Raw genomic sequence first — 21,799 nt, forward strand, 5'->3', positions numbered from 1 at the left:
TGCAAAATTACCTCTAGGACCATCCCACCTTTCGATTTTAGAAAACAAATTATTGGGAAAAAACCCATCACAGCCCCATCCCAAATTAAATAAGCCTGCAATTCGAGCATCTGCAGTAAGAGCTCCAAGAGCATGTTTTCAAAGAACAAAAATTTTGAGTAAAATGAGAATTCAAATATTCAACCACCCTGGATTTGAAGGAAGAAAAGGAACCGGCTGTCCTTGTAGACAAAGGCAGCTGATCATAAAAAGTGATATCAAAACACCTGGAGCAGCATCGCACAAACATGTCCGGTGTAGGTACAATATCATACTTTAATTACTACATTAGATATGTTGTGGTTTCCTTTACTTTTGCAGGTTTCCGTTTAACCTTCTTCATTACAGAATAGAACGAAAGTTGTTAGGAACATCCTCCTCCTACTCACACCAACCTCTTACGTCCGATTCAGAATAATACAGATATTTTTAGGAATTAAAAAAATGCCTTGTTTTGCCACATGAAACAAAGCTCAAAATTAATCTTTTAACAGAGAATGTATATCCAATAAATGTTCGAAAAAAAGACCAACAAACTTTCATTTTATGGGGTTATTTTTATGCGAGAATGATCAATCCAAAGAATCGTACAAAGACTAATAATATAAGTCTATGCAAAGGTGCTTCATATCATTCTCCTTAATACTCAATTATTAAAATAAAGAAAACGTACCAGATATTATCAAAGAGAGAGATAAATAGATTTTATCGCGTCTGACGTTACTGTCGATTACGATCCTTGATTGGTTAATAGCGCGTAAAAGGAAGGCCGATTTATGTGGTGCCGATCGGAGAAAAGGAATAGCAGTAAATGACGAAAAATTACGTACTTTTATAAGGCACAAAGCAGGCATTGTTGACATGGTGCCTTCGCGAAAGAAAGTTTCCTGCTATAAAGACCTAACTTTTGAGATCGTTTGTATGTTTGAAAGTGCAAAATTAACAATAAGGGGCCCGGTTATACCGCCGCGTTCTAGCAAGTCATCAACACGGCACTTGTAAACAAAGCGTGCTCGATAATATCGAATGATAGAATTCGCCATCTTCGTCCTGTGAAAGAATTTGAAGAATAAGCTAGAATAGAAGGCGGACGCTGTGCCAAAATACGTATGTAAGTGTATAATTATTTAATGATAAATGAACTACCACTAAATGTTCCTTTCAGTGCTGCAGTGCAAAACTTCTCATGCAATTCCATCTTTAACATTACATTCAAATAATAATTACATTATAAATTGCTATGCTCAATTAACTAAATCGTCCAGAAAACGAGTTGGGCCACGCATACCAAGCTTTCATTGCGTAAAATCGACATGATTATCAATTGCATTTTTGCTTTTCAGCAAGAAATAAAAGGGGTGTTGGAGTAAATGTGGTATTCAGTAATTTCTTGGCTAACAGAAAAAAAACTTTACTTTACTTTTCAAATGCTATGCCCGATTTTACTTAATCGTCCGAGTTGGGCCACTTTTTGCCAATTTCGCACATCAAGTTTGTACCGCGTAAAATGAACTCTCATGCTTATCGTCAATGATCTCAGAACAAAAGCAAAGATTTTCATGCTTTGTTTTTACTTAATTGACATTAGTAAATAAATAAATAATATGATATGAAGACACGAAAGTGGCCTAAGCTGTTCTTGTTTACTTTACACAATTGGCCATATCTTCGTTGCTAGGCAACCGATTTTATTGAAACAACGCTTATGTAGTAGTTTTACCAAAAAACACCTTGACGACCAAATAATAATCAATACAATCAGTAAGCGATATGTTTGCCTAATACTATTTTCTAAATTGTGACACAATCTGGTCCATGGGGCCAAAGGCGGCAAGTTTGAAATTGAGATAAAGGCAAAGATAAACAATAAAATACTTAAGGAAAATAGACACCACAAAACTTCATAACTTTGCAACCAAGTATGCTAGACCTTTGGTGTTTTCAGTATGATAGCTTAATGTTTGTATAAGGTAATAATAATAGTAACTCAATTTTCAAAAATGCTTCCTTTGGCCCCTATGGAACAGATCGTGTCACAATTGTAAACTGAAAAATGCATGTTTATGTAATTTTAACCACAATCTTTACCCAAAATGTTCCATATTACAATGGCCATAGCTTGCTCAAGGGAACGTTGCTGCAAATCTCGGCTTAGTATTTACGTAGTTGAGCAGTATCCTTCGACTATATTTATAAATATGTATTTATAAATACGCACGTGACCACCACCGCCTTGCCATAACAGCTTGTAGACTCAATTAATACTTAAATTTGATGATATTTATCTAAAGATTGCCTATCCATGTCAATGGCATGAGGATTTGGTCACGCTTGCTGGTCTTGGTATGTCGAGCCCATGTGTCAGGTGTGTATTTATAAATACGTAGGTAGGTGCTGGGGGTTTGCTAATACACTTAAAGACACGCTGTAAAATTAGTGTCAACGCGGACATGTTACCTCCATTCATCTTAAAAAGCGTGGGTGGTAGGGTGGGTTGGTGTTTGTTTGGGATTTGGCCTGGACTGCCAAATAATGGCTGAAAAAAAATCATCTTACAAACAAGTGTGGGGCATGCAGGGTTTTCTTTAAGCATTTTGCTAAGGGAAATTTTCAAATTTTCTTGGACAATTTCAGTTTGCTCTGAAGGGGTCCAAAACATTGCCCAAGGGGTATTTTTTAAATTTTTTTTTGAAAGACATTTTTAAACAATGTGTGTGTTGTTAGAGTACATGATCTCATCTGTGTAGGGGGGGGGGTACTCCCACTTTGGAGGTGACGTGTATGTAGAACAAAGACTCTTTTTTTGCATTTGACTATGCATTTGGCTATCACTGATTTATTTGCTCCTTTTGAAAAAGCAAAGCTATTTGAAACCATTAAGAACTAGAAATTCAATTTTCGAGGCTTCCTTTGACTCTCACCCAAAGATCCTATTTTAAAAAAGGTCATATGCTCAAGCAATGATCACCCTACCATCAAAACAGGTGAGAGATCAAAAACTCTCACCCGATGGCCCCATATTTTGTACATTTTGCTCTCACAGAATGCCAACAATCATGCGGTATGTGAGAGTATGTTTGTCTAAACCATATTTGGTATGCAGTAAACAACTGAGTAACTGCCCATGTTCATTAATATTCAGTAATAAATATTGCCGCCTATTTTCATTGGCCCGGTTTTCTATACACATGTGATGTATGCAAATGACCCACTGACGTCACGTATCCATGATGCTGCCTGGATTTCCATACGCGAGCCAAAGACGGGGTAGAAAAAGTGACAGTTTGGACCCAAAGAAGACGTAAGTAGATATAAATGTTGACATATTTCAAGAGTTTAGTAAATATAGCCTTCGTATTTTCAATAATTCTTACTTATCTAATCTAAAAAGCTTACAAACATGACGCAGAACCTGACGTAAATTCTTGCCTGTATCATACATTATGTGTATCAGCCACACTGACCTGTAAAACAACACCGAGTCACACTACGCTACGCTATGCAACGTATGGTATATGCACATGATACCTTCTTAATTCTTTGCGTCAGTTTTTGACTTTTTGAGAGTAATATATTGGACAATTTCTGGTATTTTCTGAGCATTAAACGCATGAATTTGTCCCGTAAAGTGCATGGGAAATGTGTGCGTACACTTAGAAAATATTATTGAAAATATTTACCAAACTTTTGAAATAATGTCGAAATTTACATCTACTTGCGTCTAAATAAATGAAAAAAAAAACAGTAGAAAACCCATAATATTGCGCAAAGATTGTTTCAATTACTTCGCATCCTCTTTTTATGACATTTCGCATCCTCTTTTTATGACATTTTCCAGTAGATATTCAACTTCTGAAATAATGTCGAAATTTACATCTACTTGCGTCTAAATAAATGAAAAAAAAACAAAGAAAAAAAACAGTAGAAACCCCATAATATTGCGCAAAGATTGTTTCAATTACTTCGTGATCCTAGCATCCTCTTTTTACGACATTTTCCAGTAGATATTCACGCAAAAAGTTTATTCCCAAAATTTTCGTTGATAGCGATTTTGCGTTATGCATGATTTCGTGTATTACACTGCTCCATAGACAATGTATTGTAATTTCGTTCTGGTATACCAGAGCGAAATTCAAATTTCACGATATCTTTGCTAAACGAATTAATCTGCAAGAATTTTTTTGCATATTATAAACATTATGTAGCCAGAGGTTTCCAGTGATATAAAAATCTCAACTTTTTTTGAGAAAAGTGGGGGGATGATGCTGTGGATCACGAAATGCCCTTTTAAGGGGAGGGACAATCTTGTTTTAAATAGACGAGAATCGAGAGAAATTTGCCATGTTTGCTGTGAATTTTTGCCTAGCAATATTGACCACAGGATCAAAATTGATGGTGCACATCAATGACCAATCTCTCTAGTTTTATATTTGAGCATGGTCACTTGTGTAAGGTCATAGGAAATTATGTAAATAGGCATGTATATATAATGTTCCACATCGGCTCACGCACTTTTTTCACTCAGTCGAGATTTCATAACCTTTCCTCGGGCCGATCTCCGTGTCATTTGGCTAGAATATGTTGGACACTCCCTAGAAATAATTATGATACTTATTTGGGTCTTCGGACCTCAACATATGCCTTAATATATTTTGTCTACAGTATACAGACAATGTCATGTGATTTTGCAGGGTCAGAAACGAGAATGTCTATATGCTATTTTGTCAATCAAAATTCACGAATTTCCCCACTTTTAAAACGAAAAAGACTTCTCTGGTAATGGTCACAGTGAGGAAAATCAAATTTGCGTGCATTCATAACCTACTTCATGCTCAAATCTTTCAATTAAGTGGCGAGTTCTGCTGATATATGTCATATCTACAGAATTCGCGTAACGGAAATTTTGAGCATGAATTCATTAATTAAACCTTACCTTTTCAACTTCTCCTCCCAAAATTGGACACGTAAGAAGCACAACACAAGCCGTGCACTGTGGTTATAATAATATTTCCGATTGATATCTTCTGTTAGATATATTCCATATTTTGCTGGCAAACGCTCCTCGCAATACTTCGTAAATGGCACCAACTGTCAGTATGACACGTTATTCAATCTCAATTTCATCATTTCAAGGGTTCGATGTACGCTTAATGTGACTAAACTTAGTATCTGGTGGTGATACTAAAAACAAAAGATTAGAAATATTTGCTTATAGCATTGCGACTGACACAGTGACTCACCGCGCGGGACCGTCGTTTTCTATACAGTCATTGTGATATATGCCAAGGAACAATGGGAAAGCGTGTATCGCTTTGAAGATCTATTCAAGTATAAACCGCCCGATCTAAATCAGTGAGTGAGAAGGACAGAGATGCTAGTTTAAAACGACTGTAAAATTCCGTATTTCATCATGTATAATTATTTTGTGAGTTTTTAGTGACTACACAGGTGTGTAGTTTTATTCCCAAACCATTCATACTTATCACCTGTTTGTATCTGTATTATCATGCGATTGGCCCGTGGTACCTTATACGACTGTCAAAATTTTATTTCAATGAATATGATGAGATTGACTGTGCCATGAGTGACATTGTATTGTATACCCTCTATTGCTTTAGACTTGACCAAGTCTTTTGACATGGTTAGAACAGTGAAAATTCATGTAGACTGTATTATAATAGGCCTATGCCTAAATTACTAAAGTTATAATGGGTGTGCGACATTATCATTATCAAGATATCATAGGCCTATTATTTTGTATTTAACATAGGCTCTACTTTACAGTTAAAATAGTAGGCCTACTTTATGAAGTAGTGTAAATGAATCATCAAAAATAAATTCATGTAGGCCTATATACCAAAATTATTAAGTTCAAAATCTTCCAAACAAGATATAAAAGGTATAACTTACGAGGGCACTATTTTGGTGCCACAGCTGCATGCATGTAATCTAAGACCAATTGTAGGATATTGAGTTTGGATCTAGGATTTGGTCAGTTTCCTAAAACTTGTGAGTACACTATTTTCGGTCCTACATGTATGTAATCTAACAGTATGGAAAGTGGCGTCAGGTGCATTGCTAGCCATTTACATGTAAACACTAAAGAAACCACCATGAGGTAATATCAGCACATTTAGACCTATATTTATTGCAAGCTGGATTTGACCAGGGATATGAGACAACACAACGTGGGGGGATATAAAGCAATTGTTGAATAGGCCTATATTGTGTGCTTTCCTGTGACTTATAGACCCAAAGCCTCGGGCCAAGGCTACTATAATTGCTTTAAGCAATGCGTAATGTAAAGCCAAAATATGTATTACTCAAGGTCTGACCGTCTGTTAACGACATGACAACAGACACGCCCCCGGTAGAAATAGTTGCAGCTGTAAAAGATACTGTTTATGGCAAAAAAACATTAAAAAATGATACTTTAAGGTATTGTTTTGTTAATTTTTGTATGGCACATCATACATACACATGTGCTGAGGTCAAAAAGGTAACAATTTTGTTTTTGACCCCTGGCTCACCTGACATTCCAAAACACCCCTTAAGTAGTTGATGCACTTATTCAGAAGCTGTAGAAATAGAATAGAAGGCTGACGTTGTGCCAAAACATGTGGGCCTATGTAAGTGTATAATTAGGCCTATTTAATGATATATGAACTACCACTAAATGTTCTTGTCAGTGCTACAGTACAAAACTTCTCTTTAACATTACATTCAAATAATAATTACATTGTAAATTGGAACTGACACCAATTTTTTCAGGAATTCGTGTTTAATTTTGTATAATGCAGAAAATAATAGGAAGCCACCAAAAACCAAGAATAAATGCACAATATCGGGTGTGTCTATATTCAAATCTTGCAATACTTGAACGCGTACGTTTTCAAGATTTTGTACGCGTTGGACTTTGGATTTTGGATTTGAAGGAGTCTGCAAAGTGCGTGAAGGCGTAAATACTCGTGATTTGCGCGTTAAAATAAGCCCTGGGGTATGTACCCCCAGGTTTGGCTTCCATGTATCGGCATATGTCCGTAATGTCCTTCATCATGTTCAATACGTTACAAACCCCTTAATAAAATACATTTTTTACATATCATTAATACCAACGTTTAGCTGATAAAATTCATTCAACCATACTTGAAATATGCTTTTAGCATGACTCTTGTCATCACGTTTTGTCAAAGGTCACTATATATCTATTCGCTGTCGAACTCTGACGTAATTAATCGGATTAACTACCATAGCAATAGGTGAATACAATTTTGAATATATCGCCCTGCACGACAAAGTTCACGGGGTTCGCATCTATGTTTGCAGACATACACATGTGATCAGTGCAATCTGCTCGTAGCGTAGGGCGATCTATTCAAAAATTGTATTCATCCATTGCTATGGTAATTAATCCGATTATTACGTCACTTCGACAGCGAATATATAAAATTTAGAAAAATACCGAAATTTATTTAATTATCTAGAACCCTGGACTGGATAAGGTCATCCAATGTGACTCCACCTGGGCTGTATGACAAACTGGTAAATGGATCATTTCTGGAACAGATAGAGTTCCGTTAAGAACTAAAGCAATAAAAATGATTTGTTAAAGGGATATGTATGGCGACATGAATTATTATAGTAGTGAATGTCACACTCTACTCATAATCGTTTCATGTCTGAGGGATAGATAGGTTACTACAGTCTCCTAAACCAAAATCTATAACGCCATATTAACTCTTTTTGCCATTACAGCTTGAAAATACTTATTTTAAATTCGCTACGTTTAATATTGTTCTGGTGGAACGGTTATTGTTTTAGGTGATGTTAGGTGGCATAATTATATGGATTATCTCTAGTCAACTAATTCTGTGTACGAGTTCCAAGACTAGACTATTCGTATCCCACTCCAAACTAAGGCTAATAACGAACTTATTATACCCAGATGCAACAGAACTAAACACAATATTATTGTTTTGTAATTTCTTTTCAAAATTACAGAGCTGAACGATAGACCCTGACACTGCAACAGCAATTAATTGCTAGTTTAAAATTTTTAAACTACTGTTACGGACAGTGATCTTTCAGACAAATTGCGCGTTACTTAATGTTGTGTGTGATTGGTCGTGAGCTAGGCCTTTACAATGGCAATGCCCGGATGCTTAGTGTGACAATCGCGGGATAGAAAAAAGTAGGAACAATTTTGAGAATATTACCTGTGGAAAGAATTGAACACGATCGTTATGCACTCGACTCTGCATACAATATATCTTACCTATTCTTCTATCAATGAATTATTCTCTGAAATATGATAAATGAAATATACTTACCTTCTGTTTAGTCGGAAGAATAACGTGTTGCTGTTTGACGCAAATCACCTGATTGAATATATCAATTTAACTAGTAACAAACGCACGGCGCATGCGCGAACCGGGAATTGAAGTACAAGCTTTCTAAAAGTTGGTTTTGCAAACGTAAACATGTACGCATGTAGGGGTGTACACACACACCCGCCGTTTTCACCCCCGACTCAGGTGTCAATTTGTGGATATAAATTAAATATCTTTTTTCCGTTTTTCCGCCTCCCATTATGAGGATAAATTTTTGACCGAAAATGTGAGGAAATTTCGATCCTTTCTCGCTTATCTGATGAATTTTCAGCTTCTTTTTGACATATGTGCTTGATATGACTTTCGTGTTATATTCCCTGAAGTGATTGTTGTAATTTTGCGTAGTTTTATAAAAAAGAAGTGATTTTCTGCATGGAGTCGTTTTGGCATTCGGCTTTGTTTACGTTTCAAGACCAGCACTTCAAGCAAGCTTGAACTTCCCAGCTCGCGCATGCGCCGTGCGTTTGTATAAGAAACCAAAATATGCTATGGTTCGAATCCGAACGGTTCTGATTTTTTCTCCTTTATTATAATGCCAGTTTGTCGCTCCATTTCTTTAATTATTATATATTTTCTCAGGCATGTATCCTCTGGATCCTCGCATTTAATATTTAATGTCTCATATTGACTGATGTCATGCTATGACACGGCAGATAGGCCGCCCTCTCTAATTAAAATTAAATTTTGACGGAAATCGGAAAGGCTTTAATTAATTAAGATAAAGTAAAACGTCTAACATGAAATTGTATTGCACTAAAAGTTGGGATTTAACACAAATTCCCTTATTATAGAGGAAGCGTGCTGTTGTGACAATAATGGAATGTTATTCTTTTGAATCGAAAGAATACAATTCAAAAATTTTAAAGATTCATTTTCAGTTACCTTTAAAAAGGTTCTGTTTGGGCAATAAACAGTGTGGTATTGATTCAATGTTCAATTTAATTCGAAAGTATAGTTTTACAAGTAATCAATGAAACATTCGATCAAAAACATTACTACAGTACTAGTTTCATTTTAAAAGAACTGTTCTGTGGTCATTTGATGACACGAAGAAGATAAATTTTAATATATTCTCTTTATGTCAAAAGTACAAATACGTTTCCAGATTTTATTTAAAAATTTGTAGTAACCATGTTAATTAAACCAAAGTTATAGAGTAAAAAGGGGAGCGGGTTGGCGCAGCGGTAGTTGCCTCGCCTTGCACCACTGAGGTCCCAGGTTCAAGCCCCGGCGCGACCCAAGGACTCATGTGCACTTGGTTTATCCCTATTCCATGCTCGCTCTCGCAGGTTTTCTCCGGGATCTCCGGTTTCCTCCTGTATTGCAAAAATCGGTGAGTAGTTGTTTGGTTATCAAAAACTTCCTTCACCCAATGGAATTTGGGGAGCTGCACAGATAATTGGTGGATGTTACAATCTAAATGCGGATAGGTGTGCGCCGTTCGGCAGCAAACTAGTTGATGCGATCTGATTGTGATGATTCACCATTGCAGCGAAATTACAGCGCTTTGAGTCCTCTAAGATCTGGAGAAAGGCGCTTTATAAATCCAAAATTTATTATTTATAAACAAAATACTGGATTTGGCTGTATTAGTTGCGAAGGGGGACAAGGCAATAAAAATTGCACCAAACTTGTAAATTTGGTATCTCTTTGAGATTGCTATTAAATGAGCAATTTGCGAACAGGTTCTGTTTTTTTAATTGACCTATTATAACCCCTGAACTAAGCACCGTATAACAATATGACATTTGACTTTTTTAAATTTCTAGTAATAAGAGGAACAATTTGAGGTTCAATGGGACCATTTTAAAGTTTTGGTTCCATTATATGTATCCTTCGAAAAAAAAAAAAATAGAATCCATCGTGTTTTATAATGCGAGGTGTCAAGGGGATGCCAAAAAAACAATTGGAAAATAACACCCAATTACATAAAACCATTTTAACATGTATGCAAGTTGATAAATGAATATTTTTGAGAATGACGGCTTTGAGGGCGGTATTCAGAATATGGAAATTATTTCCAGAACAAAGTCGGGGTTGTACATTTCTGTCGGGCTTGTTGCTTTTTAGAGTAACAAGCCCGACTGGCTAGTGCCTCAAAATCACCTGATCCTCACGTATGTACAGGGAAAACACTGTGACAATACGTAGTGTATTGTCACGGTGAAGACCGTGCTTGGAAGAGTATACTATATGGTCACGGTGTATACAGTTGTAAAAATACCACGTACTTTAGTATAGTAATAACGCCCTCTGTTGGTCATAATTACGTATTTTCAACGTAGTGAAGAAATATTGGAGGTAATATGCGACCCCATAGAATATAAAAAGCAGAATATTGGTATGTTAAAAATCAAAATGAGGTATGGGGCTGGCTTTAGGTGGCTACGGGGCGTTATCTCAAAAGACAATATTGCTAAGACAATATTGTTCAAGGTTGCGCCGCAGGCTTATTAAGAACAATGTTGCTCCAAAAACAATAGCAAACAAGTTTAAACTATACATTAGCCCCCGATAGAGGGCAGGGCCTGAAGAATGAGAGAAATGATAAGAAAAAAAAAAAAAAAATATGTAAAAGTAGGCCTATGAAATGGGTGACGAGCTGTCCGTAAATATAACAGAATTTTCGTTATCAGTTCGTCATCCTTAAGGTTACTCTTGCTTTCTTGCCCTGCGGGGCCCTTATATTGGGGTCCCACTTGGAGTGTTTAGTCGTCGTATGGGAGTCTCCGGCCTCGGGCCTGCCGGCCCTGCGGCCTTGATGTTTTTGTTGATACTGGGCCCCAGCATCAACAAACAACAATGAGTAACCTTAAGGGTGACGGGCTGTCTCTAATTTAAAGAAAAATTAACCTTAATGTTAAAACCTTGAGTAACCTTAATGTAACGACCTTGAAATGTAACTTCTAAAAATACTAGTTTTTATATTCTATAGTGTTATATTACCTAAAATATTTCTTCACTACCTTGAAAATACGTTTTAAAGTGAATTATGACCAACAGAGGGCGCTATTACTGTATTAAAGTACGTGGTATTTTGACAACGGGATACACCGTGACCATACGTATGCTAGCATACAGCATACTCTTCCAAGCATGGTCTTCACCGTGACAATACACTAAGTATTGTCACAGTGTTTTCCATGTACAATATGTGTGTATTGGGTCCTCACAATGTTAACATCCAGCCCTGATAAATTATGGATGAGTCTGATACATCAAAACTCAATATAATATCCATCCGATGTTGCATTTGGAAGAAACTGGGTTTTCGATAAACATTCAAATTGATTTTGTTTCAAAATAAAATATGATCCGGAGGGCCTTCTATATTCTGAATAAAATTCAACAACCCCGCAATATGATTTCGTAACAATGGTAACCGAAATGGTAACTTGATCTTAATATTCCCTTTTATTTCAAACCAATCCTCTTACATCCCATGCAGTACGATTTTATACCTCTCACTGCAATAAATATGCTTTACATTTCATAATCTTTCTTTGCTTACTATGCTAGTGTTACATTACTGTTTTAAAAAAGAAAATTGTATCAAAACGTTACGTTTCAGCACATCACATCAAAGCTCACACTCGGTACCCCAGCACACACACAAAACGTTTTCGACATCATTCGCAAAAGGTCATAAAAGGTTGTCGGAAAAGGTTTAGATGTCGGGTTATATAAAATGTTTTCATAACATTAAAAACATTTTTGATAACCTACTGCAAATATTTTCAGATAATGTTATTTAAGTGCTGTCAAAATATTTGGCAAAGAATGTTTTCAAAAAATAGTTTATAATAACATTTTGAAAACATTTTAAAGATATTGTTGTAGTGTGTTTTCATACAAAACGTTTCAAAACGTTATTATGACCTTTATATAATCCAAAATTTAATGTTATTAAAACGTTTGTACCTAAACCAAAACCCAAAATATAACTTGTTTAAAACGTTTTTAAAACGTTTTTGTGTTTGCTGGGCCATTCCTTTTTAAAGGATTTAAAAAAAATTAAAGATGGCCCATAATATTTGAATCGATGCTGCGTACGTACACACGGTAAAGTAATATATACTTTATCAGTATAAAATCAAGAGCGCTGTCACTGTATCTGTCGATAAAGGTCAGGCCCTTTGCTTTTAACATTTGGGGCCTGTAGGGCCCATAATATTTAACATATGGGGTTCATGTACGACTTAAAATGTACACAGTGTATCAAAATAAAGTATACAGTTCGAAAAATGCCACTAGATTAACAGATATAAGGTATTTGGTCAAAATATTTTAGTTGTTAGTTGAATCAACATCTTCTCCTTCCACAACTGTAAAATCACTGGTGTGTGACCATTGATAAGGATTCAGTGGTTATTCATTACAGCAAGACCGAGTGACAAACTCTAATGAGCTGTGACATCATCATACAATTTATATCTCGCCGTCCACAGCCAATACAATTGGACGTGACATATATTTATACACAGTGCGATAGAAAAGATTTAATAGTGTATGCAAATAACCAGTTTCCTTGCTCCAAGGTGCATAGGGAACTAACCCTTTATAATGCTAAATAGCCTTCCCAATTTTACGTGTTGAAGGCCACACTCTACATACCTCAGTAAACATCTAAATAGAAGATAGCTGTAAATTTGTGCAATGATCACCATTGGCCTGTTTGCCAAATATGGCCATTACAGCTATATATACTGATCCAAGAAATTATCCTTACACTTGGAAAAATAATCACAATTTCAAAACTGAACCATATTGGGGTAACTTTGTTTTTTTCAATACATGCACTATCTAATCCGGCACATTTTGACACCCCAATCCAGTGTGACTCAAGAAGCAAAGTTACAAGCATTTGATTAGACGAAGGTCCAGTTTTAAAAGTGACACACTGGGCTATTCAAAACTCCATGGACTATAGACATCTGGTTTGAGAGTGGTAAATGGCTAATTTGTGTGTACCTTTAATTTAAAACAAAAGGAACAAAAGAAAACTGAAACAAAAGAGCTGACAAATAAAATGCAAGTTATGAAAAGTACAGAGAAGTAAAACTGAAATAAATACTGCTTTAAATAAGGCTTTATTGAAGAAACTGTGTAGTCTCTTTGTTGCGCTTGTTAGAATCTTTTTGCGCCTTGTATAGGCTAATTTGCCACTTTTAAAACCTTCGTCTATTCAATTGCTTGTAACTTTACTTTACTTTACATTGGATTCAATGTGGTGTCATAATGTGCAGGATTAGATACCCAGTGGGCACAGGTTAGGATTTCGATATTGTATCAACGTTGATACAACGTCGAAATCTAACCTAACCTGATTTCAACCCGATTTCAATCTAGAGATTGGTTGAAATCAGGTTGATATTTCAACGTCGATACAACGTTGAAATTTCAACCTGATTTCAACCACCTTTCAATGCAAAAATTAAGGTTATTAATTATTTTAAACTGTTGTGATTTGGTAGTTCACAGCATCTTACGAATGGTAGTGAGCTTTGGCAAAAACTGCATTGCTCAATTCATAGCGAGCGTGTAGAAGAATTAAAATATCACATATATACTTTGATAGGTGCTGCGGTTCTTGAGTTACGTTGTAAAGAGGGCTGAAACAACAACACTTTTGTAAAACGAACATAACTTATTAACAACAATAAATTCAATGCAAAGTATACGATTTGTAGAATGAACTTTTGCAAAACATCAACGTGTTAATTTTTAATAATATATTGATCTAGATAATGCCAATCGATTTTTAGGTTGCTTCGACCAACAATACCTCGTCTACCCTTAAGGAGGTTGAAATCCGGTTGAAACTTCCACGTTGATACAACGTCGAAATTTCAACCTGATTTCAACGTGATTTCAACGTCGGGTGTGCCCACTGGGATAGTGCATCTATTACAAACAAAAAGATTACCCCAATATGGTTCAGTTTTGAACCATATTTATATTTCCAAGTGTAAGGATACTTTCTTGGCGCAGTATATATTGCAAGGTACACGAAGGGAAAATATCCGGATGGTGTCGAAATTTGGCTCGAATATACCTTATGGTCGATACTATCGATTGAGTTTGATATCTTTATGAATGAACTATAGTATGAATGGCAGCAATGGCATTATTGGGTCTTGATTCACTGCAAAACAGTCAATATGATTGGTTTAAATGACATGGATAGGTGAGTCGGTTTTTAAAAAAAAATTTTTTTACATGAAATATTAAGATAACATATTTTAAATCAATATTAATTGTGATATTTTGGCCTAAATATAAAGGGTTCACAAAAAATAACTCCCCCCTAAAATTACAAAACATTTTTTGCATAACTTGACATACATTTCGTGGATTTGAAAAATTTAAAAACCTGTGAATAAAGGAATTGTTTTTCTACCCTCCCAACGTTCTTTCGTCTGAAAATCTTTATAAAAAAGAAAAAAATAATCACGTTTTCTAACAATGATGCTTTCAGAAAAAGTTGCACTTTTCAACATCCTCATTTATGTCAAAATTAGCTTCAACAAATCATTATTTTGCACTACGTGATGGTTGCATGGGTGACTAAGAGTTCAAAGACAAAAAGTGAAGGAACAAAACACCAATTAAATCAATCGTAACATTGATACCGAGAAAGTTTTGTACAATACATGTATGGGATGTTGAAAAGCGCAACTTTTTTAAAGCATTATTTTGGGACAATGTGATTATTTTTGACCAAAACAAAAAAGATTTTGAGAAGGGATAACTTTGGTAGGGTAGCAAAAGATGCCTCTATTCACAGGTCTTTAAATTTTTCAAATCAACAAAATGAATGTTAAGTTATGCAAAGAAATGTTTTGTAACTCCTAAATTGATTTTACCATTTTTGAAACATCGGGTCAATAAACTTTTCTAGAAAAACCCCGTACATGTTAATTAGTCATTGTTTTATACTGCACGATGATTGCATGGGTGGCTGGATAATCTTATACATCAAAATTAAAGAAAACAAAAACACCATTAAATAAATCAAAACATTGATATCGAGAATGTTTTTGTACATTAAATCTATAGGATGTGGAAAAGTGCAACTTTTTCTGAAAGCATCATTTTTGGAAAATGTGATTATTTTTGGCCAAAACAAACAGATTTTTTAATAAAAGAACTTTGAAAGGGTAGGAAAATGATTCCTTTATTCACAGGTTTTTAGATTTTCCAAAACAACGAAATCTATGTCAAGTTATGCAAAGAAATGTCTTGTAATTTTAGGGGAGTTATTTTTTGTGAACCCTTTATTAGCAAGATACGGCTTGCGAAAGGAGTGGATACGTGCAGTTTGCTTATACCCTTGAGTGTGTGATTATTACGTAGTCAATTCACCATAATGTTTTTGCGAGCCGAGTAAAAATGTACTTGCGTGAACGGGGGGGCACTCCCATATATTGTGCCCATGAAATGACGCCGTTATTTTTGGCAAATCCTACACCCAATGACCCCGTTTTTTTAGTAGCCTACACTAAATGACCCTTTTTTTGAACAATTAGTACTCAAAATTGAAATTTCGGCGCGCGTAAAAAAATGAAAATAAATGAGCTTTGTCTATTTTGTACTGTAAAATTGGGTAAAAAGCTATTTTTGGTTGTTAATGATGTTAAATTTTGGGCGCTCCCATACAAGATCACCCCATTTTTGACATTACCAACACCGAATGCCCACCTTTTTTCTGAAAATTTCTACACTGATAGACCCCTAGTTTCGTACGCTGGTGGGCACAGGTAAGTCACTTTCATATTCGAGTGCCCCCCCCCCACGGGGGGGGGGGGGCGAAGTCAATTGAAATCAACATGAAAATCACATGTTAAAACACTTGCAGTAGTCTTCCACATGTCCACCAGGGTATGGCCACCATTCTTCTGTATGCAGATATCAGCTCCCTCACATGGCATTCAGATCACGTGTTATGAGAGTTTTGGTCCTGCCTGAGCCCCGCACGGGTCCCCTTTTTACGGGCCCCTGAGGTATCTTTTCTTTACTTTTATTGGCCATTAAGGTATGCTTTCTTTATTTCTTACGGGCCCCCTAGGGGCAACGCAGCCCTTTAACCCTTTATCGGCGGCACTGATGTTTGTCCCCACCAGCTTATATGATATATACAGCTATATACGTTTTTAATATATAATAATAACCTTGGTCTATTCGGGGTTCTCGCTTGAGAATTTTTGGGCTCTTTACCTTGAGAATCTTCTTAACAATAAAAGCTGACATCTCTTAAAATCGTCAATACTTATAACGCATTATACACAAGAACTTAAAGACGTTAGGGTGTAATTCTAGTAATTAGCGATCAGACTTGCATTCATTTAATGTTATGCAAGGGATGCCTTAAAAGTCATACTTAAGAGTAAATACTCGTAGTGGAAAGTTAATTATGCCCACCTGCTTAATCTTGAAAAATCATGGTAAATTAATTGCCTAAGGATAAGAACTATGATGTAGTAGATCATGGTGATTCAAGCTACTAAAACAAAGTATGTATTAGTTGCCATCATCGACCAATTTAACCGAACCTTCTTGATCACTTGCCGGTTCATATATCATATTTTGAAAGGAAAGTGGTGTTCCCATCTCTGGAGATCGTCTACGGCAACGACCGGGTACAATAACATTGCGTACTTCTTCCATATAGATGCAGAACATCCCAAATATAACTAGGCCTGTGATCACCAAGGTAATGGCAAACACGATCTTGATTGCAGTAATTTGAGGTTCGGCAAGGTGAAGAAATTCCAAACAAATCAATATGGTGAAGATGACACTGACAGCTAGGGCGGAGTACAATCGTTGCGAAACTCTTTGAACTTGTTTGAAAATGCCAACTTCGGCGGTGTCGTCATCGCTGGTAAAGGCAAATGGTCGAGATTTCAAAACATGGACAGCAGAAACAAATGTCACAAGATTGTGAAAAACAATCATCGCCATCGGTATCACTACACCATAAAACAATGCAGGACCAACAACAATGGAACAGCTATGGAACAATAACAACACAAGATATTCGAATTTGCAGATTCATACACAGTGGTAATTAAATGAGAATTATTTTATATTAGACTTCATTCAACATTATAATTACTTGTTTATTTCGCTTTAATACCAGGCGCGTTTTTGACCAAGGAACGTCAGCCGATGTAGATAGCTCTGATGTGTCTATTGAATACGGCTAGAGACTAACCTGATCAGGGACGTTCTACAAAATAGCATTATCAGATTGGTACGCCACATGAATCGGAGAGTCAAGCAGGAAGCTTGAAAAGAGACTTGCGGTGCACCAGTCTAAAGCCGCTGGAAGTCCTGGAAGCTATCCAGATCAAGAATCAATGACCTCCATCGAACCGAGACACGGGATTGGCACGGTTGTTTGATGTATATCGAATTGGCTTCATTATTAAGAAAATGCAAACTATAGATGGCGCTATTTATCATAAATCATATTTCTTAATTTGCAAGGGGTGGGTAATCAATACTGCCATTTAAACAGGTGAAATATGTGAAACAAGCAACAAAGAAATTTTATAAACATATTTCATACAAAAAATAAAAGGAATTATTTTTATTAAAAGCCTGAAAGAGTAATTTCCAGTATCTAAATAGCGCCACCAATCTTGTCATAAATAGATACATGTTATATCCGAAAAAGCTTTAACAAATTGAAAATGACTCAAAAGCATCTGTACACATGAGTATGATACCGCTATAAGCTGTTTAAGCCTAAAAATTGGGTTGTACATGATGTTTTGTTTGAAAAACTAATAAATGATCACATCAAACAACCGTGTTGGAACTAGATCCTGTGTAGTACAACCTAATCACAAACAGCATGAACAGCGAGACCAAAGGCAGGAATGTTCCGACTTCAGGGACGGCATCTAATGTAGCGTTATCTGATCAGATTATTCTCAGGCCATTTCCAAGAAAAACATCAGACCTCACAACATCGGCTGACGAAGAACGGTTGTTCCAGGTAACCGAAATAAACAAGTAGTGTTCAGGACTGACAATTCAAAAGATTTTGATATTTAATTTTTATATTTGTAAAGCAACCACCTAAACGTTAAGGTTAAACAAAAATCAATTACAGTATACAATTATGAAGATGATCGTACCCAAAAGTGACATTTCTTGCATTTTTGCGGTCCGACTTTACTATTATCCGTATTTATTCAATCATATTATTATACAAGTACTTGCTTTGTGCCTGTTTTACGTGACTTGTGTGACGAATGCGCTTTGAAAACAGTACTGACTGTAACAATAAAACATTTAAATTGCAACTTTTCGTAAAAAAAATAAAAGAGATAATGGCATCAGTGTGATATGCCGTGGAACCAGTAATATCTTGGCTAACAGAAACACTTTACTTGGCTTCTTTGTTAGCTCGGGCTCAAATTCTAAGTTCAATTAACTAAATCGTCCAGAAAACGAGTTTTTTTTTTCATTTTTGCGTATATCAAGCTTGCATTGCGTGAAATCGGCTTTAAAATTAGCAATTACATTTTTGCTTTTCAGAAAAACAATAAAAGGGTTCATGGTGTAAAATTGATATGCAGTACCGTCAAAGATTTCAGAAGAAGAGGCAAGGGTTTGTCATGTTTTTCTTTCACTTATTGACATTAGTAAATAAGTAATACTGATATTTATTTCATTATCATAAAGTAAAATATATACCACTTCAAAATGCCCAACTGTTTAAAATTACCCATCGTAAGAGCACAGATCAGATGGTTCATGATTCAACTCAATTCAGTCACTGTTGCTACATAACGACACGAAAGTGGCCCAAGCTGTTATAGGACTACTTCACACAATTGGTCATATCTTTGCTTGTCGACCACCGATTTTATTGAAACAAAGCTTATGTAGTAGCTTATGAAACCCTTGACAATCAATAAGTGACTAATACTATTTTCCAAATTATATAATTTTCTTTTTTGTTACAACCTGTATGACCCAAACTAGCAGCATAGCAATTTTGTTTTACATACTTCATGAACTATTTTTTATTGGTCATATGGACGTCTGTTCACGTTTTTGTCCATTCTGTTCATTATCAAATATGCGAATGGCAAACAAGTAATGCATTAGGCGCACATTAAACTAAGGTCATTACGCATATAGTATACATGTATCTATACAAAAGTAGATGGTAAATAACTTACTATTTGGTATTCTGGTAGTCATCAAAGCTGATTGCCATGGTTATTGCTACTACAGCTAGTGGAAGTCCTAATTGAAGGAGACAAACACATAGTCGTGTTGGTTGGGAATCCAATTCAATTACGAGTGAATGGGTCAGTATGGGATTCTGAGAGGGTGGGATGTGTGTGTGTGTGTGGGGGGGGGGGTGTGGAGGGGTTGTATGCGTCTAGGGTGAGTGTAAAGGGATAACCACGACAACATTGTGTGTGTGTTAAATATTCAAGCGTTTATCTGTATAGTTTACGCTTACTTAAGGTAACTAGACCCCGGGGGCACTCCAACTTTGGAGGTGACGCATATGTAGGGCTGTTAAGACCCCCTTTTCAGCATCGCTGTCACCCAAAGACCCCATATTCTTTTACGAACACATGCTCTGTTACCCGAAGACCCCCTATTTTTCCATTTGATCTGTCACCCAAAGACCCTTACAAGTTCAATTTGAACAGCAACTTTCATTTACCACTGATTTTGTTACTTATTTTGAAAAAACAAAGAAATTTGAAGCCATTTAGAACTAGAAATTCGATTTTCGTGGTTTCTGAGGCGCTGTTTTGGTTCTCACCCAAAGATTCCATTTAAAAAAAGGTTATGTTCTCACCCAATGACCCCATAGTTTTTACATTTTGCTCTCACCGAATGCCAAAAATCATGCTCTCACCCAATGACCCCATATTTTTTACATTTTGCTCTCACCGAATGCCCCTTAGTGCGAAAGTGCCAGCCCTACACCTATATCCATTTCAAATTGAAGTGCCCCCCGGAACTAGACTAACAAACCTGAAGAAACGAAAGGGTAGGACAGAAATTAAAATGAACAAAAAAGAAAGGACATGAAGACAAGATCAGTAAACCGAAATACACATGTATATGAGCATCATTAAGTTGCCTACCCCATGATAGTGTATACACTTTCATTAGCATCTTCGGCTGGTCAAGCGCAGATATTGTCCCATTCTGAGCTTTGATATCTTCGCCAGCAAATCGAATCTCAACAGCAAGCCAAAGTAGCGATACCAGCGTAAAATAATGCAACAGAGCAGCCACTGATATACAACTAGTGGAATAAGTTGTGGCGTCAATTCCAGATGCAAAAACTAGATACAACATGAACACTGCTACGCAAAAATTACGGAATGTATGGTAGTCCTTGCATTGCCGGAGTTGCCTGAAAAAAAAGAGAGGAGATACTTATACTACTAGATTAACACGTAGTACTGACCGAAGTGATACTTTGTTTGGTTCCCCATGAACATTTTTAAAACAAATGGATCATCCAAACTCCTTGCAATACGCTAAATTGTGGTTAAGACCCCTTTTTCAGAGTCGCTGTCACCCAAAGACCCCATATTTTTTTACGAACACATGTTCTGTCACCCGAAGACCCCATATTTTTTCATTTGATCTGTCACCCAATAACCCTGACTTGTTCAATTTTAACAGCAACTTTCATTTATCACTGATTTTGTCACTTATTTTGAAAAAACAAAGAATTTTGAAGCCATTTGGAGCTAGAAATTCGATTTTCGAGGTTTCTGTTGCGCTGTTTCGGCTCTCACCCAAAGATTCCATTTAAAAAAAATGTCATGTTCTCACCCAGTGACCCCATATTTTTTACATTTTGCCCTCACCGAATGCCAAAAATCATGCTCTCGCCCAATGACCCCAGATTTGTCAAATTTTGCTCTCACCGAATGCCCCTTAGTGCGAAAGTGTCAGCCCTACACCTATATCCATTTCAAATTGAAGTGCCCCCCCCCCCGGAGCTGGCTATCAGCCATAGTGGTCATTGATGAAAACAAACGAGTCGAATATCACTTATGAATGAATATATGTGCGTAATATATTGGGTGTGTAGGGTGCATATGTAAAACGGGGATGCACGTACCTATCCCAATTCTACCAGTTATAGAAGGGTGCAGGGGTGTGTCTAATTCGCTGTCACCTGATCCTCACGTATGTACATGGAAAACACTGTGACAATACGTAGTGTATTGTCATGGTGAAGACCGTGCTTGGAAGAGTATGCTGTATGCTAGCATACGTATGGTCACGGTGAATACCGTTGTCAAAATACCACGTACTTTAGTACAATAATAACGCCCTCTGAAATATTTGAGGTAATATGCGAC

At 36.3% G+C, this 21,799-nt stretch overlaps 1 protein-coding gene across 2 annotated transcripts in view; it reads right to left on the bottom strand.

Annotated features, from left to right (window-relative positions):
* Positions 1–21,799, bottom strand: part of LOC140165634 (uncharacterized) — a 137,985-nt gene that overhangs the window by 85,749 nt on the left and 30,437 nt on the right. The window contains exons 21-23 of one of the 2 annotated variants that reach the window (XM_072188925.1): positions 20,561–20,835; positions 19,631–19,697; positions 16,668–17,442 (exon numbers count right to left, since the gene is read on the bottom strand). The exons of the other annotated variant lie outside the window; for it this stretch is intronic. Of the exons in view, the coding sequence (XP_072045026.1) occupies positions 16,950–17,442; positions 19,631–19,697; positions 20,561–20,835 (835 nt within the window). The 3' untranslated portion in view covers positions 16,668–16,949. Of the gene's footprint in view, positions 1–16,667; positions 17,443–19,630; positions 19,698–20,560; positions 20,836–21,799 lie in introns of those variants that run through there. 2 annotated transcript variants of the gene reach the window in all.

Source organism: Amphiura filiformis, chromosome 12 (assembly GCF_039555335.1).
Source record: "Amphiura filiformis chromosome 12, Afil_fr2py, whole genome shotgun sequence".
Classification (NCBI taxonomy): Eukaryota; Metazoa; Echinodermata; class Ophiuroidea; order Amphilepidida; family Amphiuridae; genus Amphiura; species Amphiura filiformis.